Source organism: Blennius ocellaris (genome assembly GCF_963422515.1).
Source record: "Blennius ocellaris genome assembly, chromosome: 23".
NCBI classification, from domain to species: domain Eukaryota; kingdom Metazoa; phylum Chordata; class Actinopteri; order Blenniiformes; family Blenniidae; genus Blennius; species Blennius ocellaris.
The window spans coordinates 11,324,584-11,339,081 of record NC_137672.1 but is presented as its reverse complement, the minus strand read 5'-3'; the positions used below and the strand labels follow the sequence as shown (position 1 = coordinate 11,339,081).

The 14,498-nt window shown below is 42.5% G+C and overlaps 1 protein-coding gene across 1 annotated transcript in view; it reads right to left on the bottom strand.

Annotated features, from left to right (window-relative positions):
• Positions 1–2,406: 2,406 nt before the first annotated feature.
• LOC308147342 (glucosidase 2 subunit beta-like) overlaps positions 2,407–14,498 on the bottom strand; it is a 138,852-nt gene continuing 126,760 nt past the window's right edge. Inside the window, exons 14-15 of the mRNA XM_080519452.1 lie at positions 8,663–8,762; positions 2,407–3,742 (exon numbers count right to left, since the gene is read on the bottom strand). Of these exons, the coding sequence (XP_080375578.1) occupies positions 3,605–3,742; positions 8,663–8,762 (238 nt within the window). The 3' untranslated portion in view covers positions 2,407–3,604. The remainder of the gene's footprint in view (positions 3,743–8,662; positions 8,763–14,498) is intronic.

Below are 14,498 nucleotides of genomic sequence, written 5' to 3'. Positions count from 1 at the left end.
AGCAAGTTTGTTGATTGAATCCATAAAGTCTCTCCTCCCAGAAAGTGCCGGTTGGAATAATTGACTGAGGTTATTGATTGAGATATTTTAAGTTTTATGGTAACAAAAAACAACAACTATTAGAAATCTATCAGCAAAAAAAGAAAAAAGAAAAAAAAAAGAGTATATAAACTTTATCAGCACTTTAAATATTTTTAGAAACAGTATGAGCAATGCACACTGAATAACAAGTGTAGGCCTGAAGATGTGCGCTCATACTGTATGTACTGTATTCTCACAAACCAGACGCCTTCGAATGGTGTTGTTTGCAACAAAATATGTAGGCTAGAAAGCGGCCGAAGCGTCAGTATCGTGACTGAATAGGTCGGAGCAAGTGCGGACGCGAGAGAGCTGGATGCGACTGTCGCCAGGGCTGTTGCTTTTTTTTTCCCTTTCCGCCCCTCTCTCAGCCCCTAGGGTACAACTGGCCTCCCTTCAAAGGAGGAAGCTTAAACACAATCTCCGAAAGAGTGAAAGCGGCGCTGGGTTGTGGTGGGCGTCAGTCAACCAGTCAGTCAGTCAGTCGTCAGTCAGGCGAAGGCCCTGCTGTCTCCCACTCCAGAGAACAGGTACCTTGAACTAGTTTCTACAAAGCTGAGTCGGAGATTTAATGCAATATAAAGCCTCTGGGCCCTTTTAGCAATTTGGAGTCAACACACAAATACACCCACGCTCAACTGGAAAGACTTTCCATCCCGGCCCCTTCATGTGCAAATGTGCCGAATGGAGGTGTGTAAGTATGTGCTGGTGTCTGTGTGTGCTCAGCATGCGCTCGCTTTCCCTACTGAATCCTTCCCACTACTCCCTTCTTTCCCGTTTTTTGATCTGTAGCAGCACATCACTGGCCAGTCAGTTCAAAAAAGGAAAGAAAACGAAAAAGAAAAACTCAGCTGAGAAGCACACAGTGCCCGTTGCTGTTGTTGTTTTTTGTCCATCTTCACTGCAATCTTCCAATGTGCTTCCTGCCCACGCTGTGTGGGGTGAAGCACGCAAGTAATTTAACACATGATGATCATTCAGTAAAGTGAGGAGTTGTTAATACCCTGCAGATTGTCAAATCTGTTCCTTTGCGAGAGCAGGTTTCATCCAAGGAAAACTTTGTTATGAGACACCACCACAATGGCTGCCATATGGCAATGTTGCCATATAAAGTTTTTTTTTTTTTAGTTTTTTTTTTATTTTCCCCCTCTCCAGATGCCACTAATGTAATGCCGCTGCTGCACTGACACAGTGCTGCTCTCCACTCAGGGTGATTGGCAGCTTTTCCAGCTGTTGGAAGAGTTAGGAGCCTCACTGTTTCTCTGCTCACACCCGTTTTGGCATCTGTTGCACTTCCGAGGCGCCGCACGAGCGACAGATTAGAGCATCCAGAGAGATCGCTACCGCTTCCTTGAGATTATGATGACTGGAAATAGATTTACCTCCTGGAAAAAAAAAAAAAAAAACTTTTGTCTTGCCAATTCAGCTGATTGATCAAGGATTTTTTTTTTTTTTTTTTTTTTTGCCCTTGCAGGATGAATGTGCTAATTACAATATGAGCTGTCAGATTTCACCCTATTAACACATTGTGCATGCTCCACTCAGAATCTCAAGCCAAATGAGTTCATGTCAGATATTTATTCGGAGGTTTCGACTTTGTTTGTCGCCTTAAATGAAATTGATTGTCGTTCTGCAAATCGAAGGTGAAAGCAAACAGAGCGCGTGGACGAGGAGCCGGATAAATCAAATAAATAAAAAGCAGGAGTCCCTGGGCTACCAGGCCCGAGGCTATTGCATCGCTAGCAGGCAAACAGCCACCCAGCTGCCCCAGCAGGGAAGGAATACATCAGGCAGCCCATTGGCTACCTGACAGCTGATTTAGCTTCCCCTTAATGAGCAGTGGGATCTGCTGCAGAAACCCCACAATCTGTTACATAACAACATCATAGGCACGGTAAGAAGCAGACTGCTACGGCTGGCACGATCCCGCCACATCCAGAGACGTTCCATTCAGTCTCCCATCACTATCCGAAGTCGGTAAATACCGCCGAGGCAAACAACGAGTCAATATATATTACCGTGTTTAAATTAGCACTATAAAATATCTCGGACCTACGTCAGCACGTCTTAAAAACCCGAAGCACCTTTCACAACGTTGTCTTTCTGCTTGTTGAGCAAATAAAACATTTCAATCAAGGTAATAAGCAGTTGATTCATACAGCGGCTCCACTGCTCAAACTTATTTACGCCGGGATTGTGACTCCATCGTGAAGGTCATAAAGTGAAGACGTGAATCTGGTGTAAGTTGTCACAAATATACATTTATTTCATAAAAGATGTTGCATACTTTCCAAAAACAGCTGCACACTGAAGCTTATTTTAGAAAACTGAACATCTGCTGGTACTTAAATCTCAACCGTGGATCTACACACCTTTTGGTCAAATCTAGTTTGTTGTAGTGAAGCTGTAGCACGATGTGAATGGTATTAATAGCTTAGCACTGGATTATATGATGTCACAACGGCATCTCTTGTAGGTTTATTGCATCTTTCAAATATACTGTTTTCAGACTTCAAACCAACATACATACGTCAGAAAATGTTTTTTGTTTCCTGTTAAAGCCATTAAAAAGTTTCTTCCAGATCAAAACATACTGGAGTTTCGCTCATCGGGCGGCTAAAAACAATGTCACTCCAAACAAAAGGTAATATTGCTTTACGTCTCAATGTGTAAACTGACAACACTTATTGGTTTCCTGCCAACTGTCTGAGCGCGGTATTAAAAGAAAAGCAAGAGAAGCTAAAAGTCTTAAGTGGAAGCATTTGCTGCAAGCTTTCAACAATCTTAGATATCGACAGAAACGCCAGTATAGATGTGCTTTATAGAGAAAATAAATATCTAGGAGTGGTTATAATTGTTTTCTTTTGATATTATGCTTTGGGTTTGACTTGTGTTACAGGTGACATAGATAGAACGAATGAACGTAATCGCCAAACAACCTGCCGTCAATCGTCGGACAGGACCAGATGGAGTTGAAGGAGCCGCCACTAAAGTTTATTCTAGTCCTACTGGGGCTCACTGATGTGTTGATAAACAAAGCGCCATGCTAAACTAAATCACAATTTTGCAAAACATGCAGTTCTTACCAGTAATGTTATGGTATTTGCTCACAATACCAGCAAAGCTATAACTACCACTGTGCTGAAGTGGAAGAAATAAGCACTTACAGCTTTTACATTGGTGAGAAACGTCACCAGACCCTACAACCGGTCTAGTTTCACTTCAGTCATTCAACTATACACAGTCTTAAGTGTCATAGGTACGTCTAAGGAATATGTTGATAATACTTGTGCTCACTGGAGAGATGCTCTTTTGATACATTTAGAGAAATGAAGCAGCACTGTAACAATCGACGGGAAGTCCGGGAGCGACGTCAGCCAGGCTCAGTTCTAACCTTAGCCAGACTCACTTGGAAGTATATATGTTCTGACAACACAGATGTCAGAGCGGACCCTCAGGACCCCGACCTGTCACCGCGGGCTCGCCGAGGGAAGGGTGGGGTTCAAGTTATTCTAGGCTGCCGGGGTTACAGTTCGCTGTGTATACCCCGCTGCTTTAGCACCGGCTGACAGGCCACGGGAGTCTGGAAGTCCATGATGTACTGGCATTTGCTGGGCTCCTTCACCGATCGCAAGGCTGTCTCCGTTCCGCATGTCAGAGTGACCTAGAAATGCACAGGAAAGAAAAGTTGAGGTGGAGAAGAGACACCGTTAGCCTGAGTTAAGAGTTTTGTCTCGCGAGGGGCGCTGGCGGAAGCTGTCCGCCCTCTTTTCGGAGAGATTTCCCCAAACAGTTCAGAACTTTCAGGTTACAACCTACAAATGACAAAATTATGCAGAAGACATGGAGCGAGTTTCTACCTCTGGCATGTATTCAGGTCCTTTCTGAAATAAACTGCAAAAGTTTTCCTGTAATACAACCAGGATGTGTACAAAGTGTTGCCGTGACGATGGGACAGGGTGGAATAATGGGACGTCGCCGCTGTCATGAACAGGACAGGCGGGGATGTGATTACCGCTGTCACGACTTTAATAGGTGACTTTGACGCCCCCCCCCCCCCCCCCACACACACCTGCAGGAGAGTGGATGGGAAAACAACTTATTTTACTTCGAGGTGGTTTCCATAGCAACCGAGCACATCATACAGCACCCTGAAGCAGACGATCCCGCCGGCGAACAAAAGCACCTGGAGAGGCGACGGGGCAGGGGGGGGGGGCTGACAGGTATTATTGTGCTCGAGTTTCGGGCAGCACAACTGGTGATTTGGTTTTGTCCCGATTTTCGGATTAAAAATAGACGCTTTTGTTATGTCACTTAGTGTCTTATTGCGCCGAGATATTAGGTGGGTGTGTGTGCGGCGCGGCGAGACAATGTTGTTTTACTGCTTGTGCTTGTCTGTGGTCTGGCAGTCCTCTTTTTGAGCGGCCTGAAAACTGTGAGTAAACTACACTTGTGGGGCTCAAAATTGAAGCCAACCACTAAAATAAAACTATTCCCTCGCCTCAGTTAACCCAAGCTATTGGCTTATCGTACAGGGTACACAGACAAGCAGTAACTGATCCTCTAACAATACTCACATAGAATAAAACACTAAGTACTTTGCCTTTAAGAATAATAAATATGTGTGATCTTCACGGTCTCTTCTGTTGCTTATGATGGTATCTGTAGTTTATGTGTAAAAATTGGATCATGTTTTAGCAGACACGATGCTACTATTATGGTAAGAATGTCAAACAGAAGCAAACCGACACTAAAACGATAACAGTTTCCACCAAATCATGTAAAGAGGATCGTTTCAACAACTCGCCGATTTGTAAACGTATGAGATAGCGAAAAATCCATAAAAACCATTATGATATAAAACCTTAAATAACTTCAAAGACTGCAATGTGAACATCCTCTCCCATCTAATAACAGTGTTTACAATCTTGCAGGGGGGTCACTGTTTTGTATCTCAAGAAGAAAGCAGCTGAAAAGGAGAGGAAAATGCCAGAATCTTGCCTGTGAGTTTCTCTCAAGGTGGCCTTGAACCTGATCACTCCACAATGTTTAAACATGGAAGCAGCTCACAGTTCCCGCCAGTTTTTGGCCAGAAGAGCTCATCTCATGGCTTAAACATGATCATGTGCCAATATATAGAATAGCACTCATTCTGTCAATTGCACTCAAGACAACACATTCAGAGCAACTTTAGCTTTCGTGTTAAGCTCATTCCGTTAAAGGAAGATTTGGCCACCAACTTTTCAAAAGGGGCAAAAACATGATCACACAGGCTGTAAACAAACCACTTCATTGGGAAGTGAGTGCACAGGAAAACTGCAGCAGATTTAGTGGGTCAACACCCAGTTTAAGTACTAAATACTTAAACCAGTGTCTTTGATTTGTCATCCAACTTTTGCACACTAACTTTTGATCATCTGGCATCGAATTTCTTACCCCATGTAGGAGCCTTTTAGCAATGGTACTTCATTCCCAGACAGAATAAACGGGACTACACTGCTAATATAGACCAAAAGAAAAGATGGACGGCATCCATGAAGAGCTGAATAAGATTGTTGAACTTAACTGCGGCTGTTTTCTTCAGGTCCTCTGAATAAAGACTGATTTACAAAGAATCTGCAACCTCTCTGTGTCCTCCTCTATGTTTTGCAGGTGATAAAGTTAGAAAAACACACTTAACTGCATCACGTTCAAACAGGAGCAATCAAATGATGGTGAACTACCTGATGGAGACAGTATCAGAGTGCAGAAAAGACACATCTGCAAGAACTAAGAATTATTATGTTTTCTTGTTGGTTGCTTGAATTCAATCTGGATTGATGAGACCCCACAAAAAGAAGAATGGCAGTAAGGAGTTGGACATGTTGGATACAGATCTCACACACACACAAAGTCAAAGTTGTGGGAAGAATAATAGCAACAAAAGAGAATCAGCAAAGATTATTTGCATAAACTCCGTTTTGTGGGATCTTGACCTCATGAAGGAATACTTGCTGAATTGATCATTTATATGGATTTGAAGCCATATAAACCATGTTTTTTTTGTATAGGAAAGTTATGGCTACAGCATCAATACGTCATATTCAGCAGTTTCATTTTGAACAAAACTATCAGTAAGGCTCAACTTAGCTTTTTAGACCTACGGTTATCTGAATATCAAAATCCACATAAAAGTAGCTCAGGATATCATCTTCAAATTCAGAAAGCCCAGGTGTGACTTTATCCTTGGCTAAAAAAAGAAAAACACGGCACATGAAGAACAGCGGCGGTCCGGCTATTTAATCAATAAGTGAAACAGTTGAGTTCTTCCTTCCCCATTGGCTCGTGAGAAAAACTGCACCCTGCTTGAATTTAGAGCACCACAATATCCAACAGTAAAACACTACATCCCGGGTTCCTCTACTCAAGAGTGCTTCACTTCAGAATGAAAGAGCGCAACCCAAAGCTGAGGTTCAACATTTCAAATATAATGAGCGTCGACTTCTGACGAGACTTCATTTATGCCGTCTGCACACGGTTAGGGGGTCGTATCAAAGGAATTCAATTTAATCTTTTCAAAGGGGGCCCCTGGATGGCATGAATACATACATTTGTGAAGGACTTTTATTGGGCTCTGATTTGAAGAGGGGGCCAGGCAAAGAAAATCAGATGATTAAATGTGCTACATTTTTAATTGAGCAAATTCACACACAAAAATGTAAATGGGTCTCATAAAAGTGAGTGAAAGACGGGGCTGTGCTGGCAGGCTGCAGCGGAGCAGGGGGAAGCGGAAGCAAAGGAAAGCAAAGTGAGCAATGTTTTAGGCAACGCGGACTGACAAAAGACTGGAGAAGCAAGTCGGTTTCAGTCGTTTAGTTTTGGACAAACTGAGGACGTAAAGTCTTTAACTGATTAACTGAGTTCTCTTTGCAGGGAAAAGCATTCACAGAGTCGTACAGCCTCCTCTGTGTGATTAATGTGGAGAGAGAAGCCCAGTTTTCTTCAGGTTCCCCCCCCCCAGTCAACATTCTCCATGTACATTTAGAGGCATTTATTTCTAATTTCCTCTGTACCCTTGTTAACACAAAACCTCAAGTTTGCCTTTTGTCTTAATAAACCCAGCATATCATCCATTTTCATTATACTAATTGCATCTGTTAACCATGAATCATGTTGGGGGTTTTGTTTTTCACCTCCTTAAGTCTCAAGAAATGAAACTCAGCACTTTTTCCTGAATGTTCACATTAAAAGTTTTGCAGTAGTTTGGAATGAGTCGGAACGGGGGGGAAAAAAGAATTGGGACTATTCTTGTTAAGAGAGAAAAACAGAAAATTGGTCTGGACTGAATCAGATATAGTGGTGGACAAAATTATAAACAAACAAACCAAAAAAACAACAAACAAACATTTTGGGACACAGTTAAAATCTTAGACGATGTCAAATATCAGCATGACATATTTGTGGAAAAATGGATGTGTGGCAGAGGACATTATTTTGTTGAAACATCCATTTTTTGACAGTGTGCATGCAGAAGGGAGCACGTGGGTTTTGACAATGGCACAATGCCGTGTCATCACAGACAGTGAGATGGCCAACAGCACCAGCCCAAAACCACGATACTGCCTCCACCATGCTTGACGGGAAGGACTGTACATGCTGGAGATCCAGCTGCCGAAGGACTGCATCTGCACTTCCTGGCTATCTGGAGGCAGCTGTACCCTTCCTGGCTGAGAATCTGTAACTTCAGACATGTTTCCTGCATCAGCTTCCTTGTTTTATCCATTTTTTGTCTTTGAAGAACTTTCAAATGTGTTGGCTTTACTAACAAAACTATTATTTTAATAAAAAGCATGGCCTCCATAAGTGGCTCACTGGTACCAAAATGGCTCAATACTCAAAATTTGAATGAAGCCAATCATGTTTAAGTTTTTAATAGCTTTAATTTAGGATTTCTTTAATATTTTGCAAATTGCCTGAAGGCCTCGTAGTCATTCTAAAATGTGTGTCTGAAAATATTTTTTTCCACCAATGTACAGAAATGAGTGTTTAAGTTTAAAAGTGTATTATAGTCTGGTGCAGCAGGCTGCTTTTTGACTGACACTTTGAAGTCCAAGGTCAGATTCCCGCCCACTGCGTCAAGTCTGAAAAAACCAGCGGGTGGGACGGTTGTGGGGGGTGGAGCGGAGGGGGGGGGGGGGTAAACGGCCTTGGAGGTGGACAGGAGGGGGTTTTGCAGATGCACACTCAAGGCCGGGGATAGGGGGAGGTGATGATGTCGATCTGTCCAGAAACAGTGGAGATCATGTGAGCGTTACGAGGCTCGGCCACGTTCACCCCACCAAAGGCCAATTTTAAAATGAATTTGGAGCCCGTGTGTGTTACGACACTTGCTGGTCATTTCACTGACAACTCTTTAAATGTCGAACAGCCCTTAAGTATTGCACATACATTTTCCCCATCGTTACAACAACAAGCAACTAAACCAGTCTTAAGAAGATATTGATCAAAGCTAATTAAAAGAATTGGCAAGGGTACACAATGTCGTTTCTGCTGTCACATCATACATACTGAATGTGTTTACTGTATATGTTTGTTCAATACTCACTGTAGTACTGCGCGAACCTCCTTGCCAGCAGGGTTCTCCATTTTCATACACCATCTGATTGTACTGGTTCTTTGGCGTTCCGGCCCACATCCCCCACAGCCTAAAAATAAAGCATTAAATAAGCAAAGTCTTTGATCACTTGCCTGTGGAAACAAACTTCCATCTATTGGCCAACGTGGACTTTTAAGAAGAGTTGGGCCACGCTGAGCACAAACGCATGTCATTTCTTTCTTTTCTTTTTTTTTTTTTAAAAACACCACTCAGTTGGCTTATTGAAAAACACTTTCTCCCTGTAAAAATAAAAAGCTGGCAAGATGGCCAGCCTGGCAGTGTCCTTCTTTGGTTCTTGGCACCGGCGCACTCACGTCCCCTCTCCTGTTCAACAATGGAGGGGAAATATTAATTACCATTTTGTCAGAGTTAATGCTGTGTGCAGTAACACACAGGGGAAGGAGGAGAGGGAAAGAAAAAAAAACAAAAAAAAAAACAAAACAAAAACAGTGAAGCATGCCTCAAATGAGGTTGTGGCTGCCCAGTGCTAGCTAATTACATTCTCACCAAACATTTCAAGGGGAGTTAGGAAAACCAAAGCAAACCGGGATGCCAGTGGCCGCCGTCCAACTCCGCACCAACAGATGCCATTTCATTATGCTTTCATTGGCTAACTTCCTCTGATCTGTTGAGGTGGCGTCAACCGCAGCCGTGCTGCAGCTACGTATTGATTTTTGTGCGACGTCGTAATCCTGTTAGGAGGAGGGGAAAAAAAAAAAATCTTTTCTGCATCTGGTACACAAGATTTTACTGAAATGTGTCAGGCTCTGGTCTCTCGCCCAACATCGGCAAGCAACTATTTTCTGTCATGACTGAGCGTAAATAATGAAATCAATCTTTTCACTGACTACAGTAATGGAAAAAAGAAACCTGGAGGCCTTTATTTTAATCGGCTTGCCAGTCCTCTATTAATCATCCTGGATAAAGAGCTATAAAAAGCCATAAATTGAAAGTATTGTTCTTTTAATTTGCCTAAGTGCCTAAGTGGCAATCCTGTCACAAGTAAGTAACACTTGAGCAATGCGCTTACATTGACCTTTCCACGTGGGATTAAAGAGGCAGGACCTGCTCTGTTGTAGAGTACTTCTTCAGTATTCGCAACTCGTCTTGCTTTTTATTGGTGGTTTAATTATTATTATTATTTTAGATCTCAATAGGATTTGACATTGATGACCTGATATTGAGTCAAAGTGATTCAGGAGCAACAATAAGCCACATTGCAGTGCTTTTAGTAATGTCAGGCAGAGGTCTTAGGCAGGACACACAACGGAGGAATAAAAAAAAAAAAAAATGAATTAGCGGACTGAAAATATTAAGTTGTGTCCAGAATTTCTTTCCACAATTCTTTAAACAGCTTCTTTTGACCTTGGTGAGGGTAAACATGGACTCTTCTTTGATTTCAAAAAGCACTCTCCGGCTCTTACAGACACATGGCTGTCTTCAGGCCCCCCGAGTGGGACTTTTCTGCTGTTCACGATGCGCATGGCTTATTTAAGATGCCTGAGCGGGTCAGTCAGAGGTGAATTGCTCACACAAGTGGAAGCCGGCTGGGCCCGGGCGTCTCGCCTTTTTCCTCCGAGCCATTTTGATTGGGTTTTAGCACTCTGTTAGCACCAGGAGGCCCTCAAATGGATTGCTGTCAGGGCCGGCGGGCACGGCGAGCCGAGAAAGTGACAGTGCTTCGGCTCTTGCAGCTAGTTGACCAGGGATCCCTTGCGCATCGCCTCTCTGTCTCCTCATCCATCGCAAGCCCCCCCTCCCCCACCCCCAAAACATCCCTCCGAGCACACGTGCGCACCTCATTCCCTCACCTCACCTTCGTTCACTTCCTTCCTTAATCTCCATTCTCGCTCTGTCAGCCCGCTCGTGCCCCAGGAGGCGGCGTGGGTCCTGTCAATTAGGCAGGAGTTATCGCTGAGAGGTGGCCAACACACTCAAGTCATTTGGACTCACAGGAGTCACGAGATGGAATCCTATTGACAGATCATTCCCAGTAATAATACCTACTTGCACTTGGTATTGGCAGGTCATTTTCTCCAATCATTCCACAGTTTTCACCACGCTAGCGCACACGTGTGACAAAAGCCATCGCGCTGCGCCTTCCTTCTTAATTTCTTGGCACCACGATGCATACATATCGCTATACGTCGGTCGGACTCTTTGACAGACAATGTGGCTCAACCCAAAAGTGCAAAATGGACCCCTGTGGCTCAGTGACAACTTCATTTTCGCATCCAATTTGTCACAGTTTAGCTTTAAGCTGCAGCCATGACACAAATCATGCTCGCTGGCACTTGTAGCAGCAGGGTCAGTCTCCTTAAATTATCTGGGTTAGCGTTTGGATTTTCTTGTCGGCTGATCTGCCGCAGCCCTCTTTGCCTGTCGAGCAAAACATTACCATTCAAATCACCAACAGGGAAAATAAAACAGACACTTTCTGTTTTTAGAGAAAATAAATACGCAGAATGAACATGAACGCAAGTATGAAATTAGGCAGTAAATCCATTTTCAACCAGATGGGGGAGAGGAGGGGGGGGGGGGCAAAATGCAGACTTCCTGTTAATGATTAATGATGGGAGCTTTTCAAGACACGCTCCTTTAAGGCTTTAAAATGCAGAGAATCGTATTTACAGATATCTGGGTTATGCTTCTTTCTTTGTCTGGCCTTGTTTAAGGCCATAAAACGTGCTTTCCATCAAAGATAAACCTGTAATAGCAGCATATCCAGCCAGCTAAACCTATTACCCATACATTTAGTTTGCATTGTGTGTGAGAGAGCGGGCCCTGGAGAACTCCAGTCTTGCCTCTAGCTGCACCCATTAGGGAGCTGATCTCATTTAATTCTCTACCTGAATTACTCAGGTGTGATTTCTCCCGACAAGATGGAGTTGTGATTTAATTACAGCCAGTACTCAAAAATACCATTAAAATCAGTGTTTTGACTCTTCAAGGCAAAAAAAAGAAGTTATTTATCATATATCCAAACAGACATCGCTGGGATAAAGAAATAAACCTTCTTTTTTATTATTTTATCTGTCCAAGACCAGATATTACTTGACAGACTTTTTTTGTAATCTAATCCTCATAAAGAGTAATTAGCTTTAAAAAAAAAAAAAAGAAAAAAAAAAGCTGATTAACTTTCTTTTTTCTTCTTCTGATAATGGCTTGAGCTGATATAAGCTCCTCTTATTTCTTTAAAATGATGTGGTCGCCAGTGATTCTGTTCTCGACTTCATCGTCGTGCTAATCCTCACGCCTCGAGTGATAAATCCCGAAGATCCACGGCTAATCTCACTCTACACTGAGAGGACAGTTCCCCCCTCTGATACAGCCACAAATCAACCTTTCAGAAGCAATTATCATTTGGACCACTCCACACTGGTGTTCAAACACCCCGCAGATAGCGAGTGAGTGAGGAGGAAAAATCTGGGCCAAAAGTGGAGTTGTGCGTGTCTACATGTGTGCATGTTGTGTCTGTGTGTGTTTGGAGACCCCGGGCCTCCAGTGGAGAGAGAGTGGATGAACAAAAACCACAGGGGAGGGGGTTGAAGCGAATGGTGGACAAGTTTGGTATGTCTGCCGTTTCCTCAAGTAAACCAAATGCAAATGACCACACACTGCATGTTCACTTAACATCAGCCCCGATACAGTGTTTGGCTTTCCTTCATTCATATGAGGCAAAGTTCTGTGTGGATTTGGAGTTCATGTGTTCACTACCACTGCGTGGCTAAAGAAGTGACCTGATCGTTCTCCAATTCATCTGCTTTTTGGTTACCTTGTTTTGGTTTTTTGGTGTGAAGCTTCTCTTTAATAAAATTCTGATGACTCACAAGTTTATAAAGGGCCATCTACATGTGCCAGGGGTCGAATATGCAGCCATTTTTAATAAATAATATAGCAAAAGAGGTGACGTGCAGACCAGAGTCGGTGAAAGTTGCATGCAAACTTACTTATGATGCTATGTATTCAGTAAAAAAATCTGCATTATGGAACAATATCTTACTAAGAAGGTTAAACATTTGCCATAGCATTGACTACTCAATGACTACTCTACTAATTAAAGCAGCAAGATGCAGCAAGTATCATTTTAGTACCAAGTCACTGAGTATGAAGTGTGGAAAAAAACAACAGCATTAAAGCCCAAAATCACATCTTAAAGTGCAGGTTTCGGCCATTCGAGCAAGAAAAATCATCAGGTAAACAGCCCAAATATGCTATTCCACCTTCAAAGCAATCCACCAGTAATGGGCATTTGCTCACATTTTAGCTTCTTGTGCGACTTTCTGAAATGACCTTGCAGCAAAAATTGAGCCACATTCAACATGTGTCCCCTGAGCGCAGCTCTGCTGCACCGACACCGGGGGTCTCATTTAGAGGTTTTCAAAGTGGGAGCCAGGCCTCTCCAGAGAGCTCCAAACACTTTGAGTAAATACTCAGTGAGTGAAAGAGGAAAATATTACATCAGTTAATAAATTAGTCGGCAGAAAGAGTTCGTTCGTCTGATTTTTTTTTTTTTTTTTTGTGCGATGGGAGTTTTTCAGTTTACAGCAGTTTTCCAGCATGAAAAAGCCTAATAAAACTCAGGACAGACAGCTTTCTTGATAATTGCCGTGTTCTGCAGTTAAGTCAAATATTAGGCTATTATGAGTCTGTTACTGAGTATCTATGCTTCCTCTTTGAAAATTCCCTCCACATCTGGCTTTAAAAGCAATTAAAATGAACAAAGCCATGTTTTCCTCAAGGTGCTAGTCTTTGCATCACAATTAAAGTCAAAGCTTTACTGTCTTTTACTCCAATTCCTACTTCAATGCATCATTTTTGCATGTGGGCACTGGATTCTCCAGTTTGTTATTTATGCCACATTGGCTCCTCAATGGTGCAGTTATTTTGTTTCTCCCCATGAGCCATCATTGGAAAAAGTACCTGGTCTACCGGCTGAGGAGAAACATACAACGCAGTTAATAGAGTAATCAGGCCTGTCGAAGGAGCTCGTGTATTTACAAGACTCTAGGAGTCTGGAGATGACAGGCCAGCAGCAGGACGCCCTTTGGGCACACACACAACATTATTTACCTGTGTGAGAAAATAAATAAATACTTGCAATTGATAAGTCAACAAATTGACAGGCGTATGATTTTAAGTGGAAACAGTTTTAGTATTATAGTGTAATAATTCTCTCACCCATTATAAAGTTCTTTCTGGTCTGTATTTTCTGTTTACTGGAAAATACAGGTGAAGGAAAGTGGACAAGCTAAAACTACATATATGATCACACTAAGCTAACCTAAGCTAAAACGAAGGTGAGCTAAAATGTGAATAAATTAAGGTAAGATATGATAAAACTAAGAAACAATAAGACAAAATAAACCGAGCTAAGTTAAGAGAAACACAAGGCCATACAATAGGCTCTGCAAAAAGGTAATATTGCTAATACTGCGAGTAAAATGTAAATTTCATACTTTAAAAAAAAGATTTGCAGAGTTGACGCCGGGGTAACAAGGGTTCACATGAGATCAGCAAAGCATTTTGCAGCAATCTGAGTACATTTAGAAGTGCATCTCCAAGTTGCCAGAATTCTAACTGATTGCTGGCTTCATCTGCTGTCACATTCTGTTATAGAGACATCAAGCTTTACCAGGCCAGAAACTTCAGATACACTCAATTCCTCCTCGGCTGTAAAGAGCGAGGATCTGTCAGTTCAAATGTGCCAACTCAGCATCACATGACGGATAAATACTTCTCTAACAACCCGCGCCTCATCGCGACTCCTCACCTTGTGCAATAC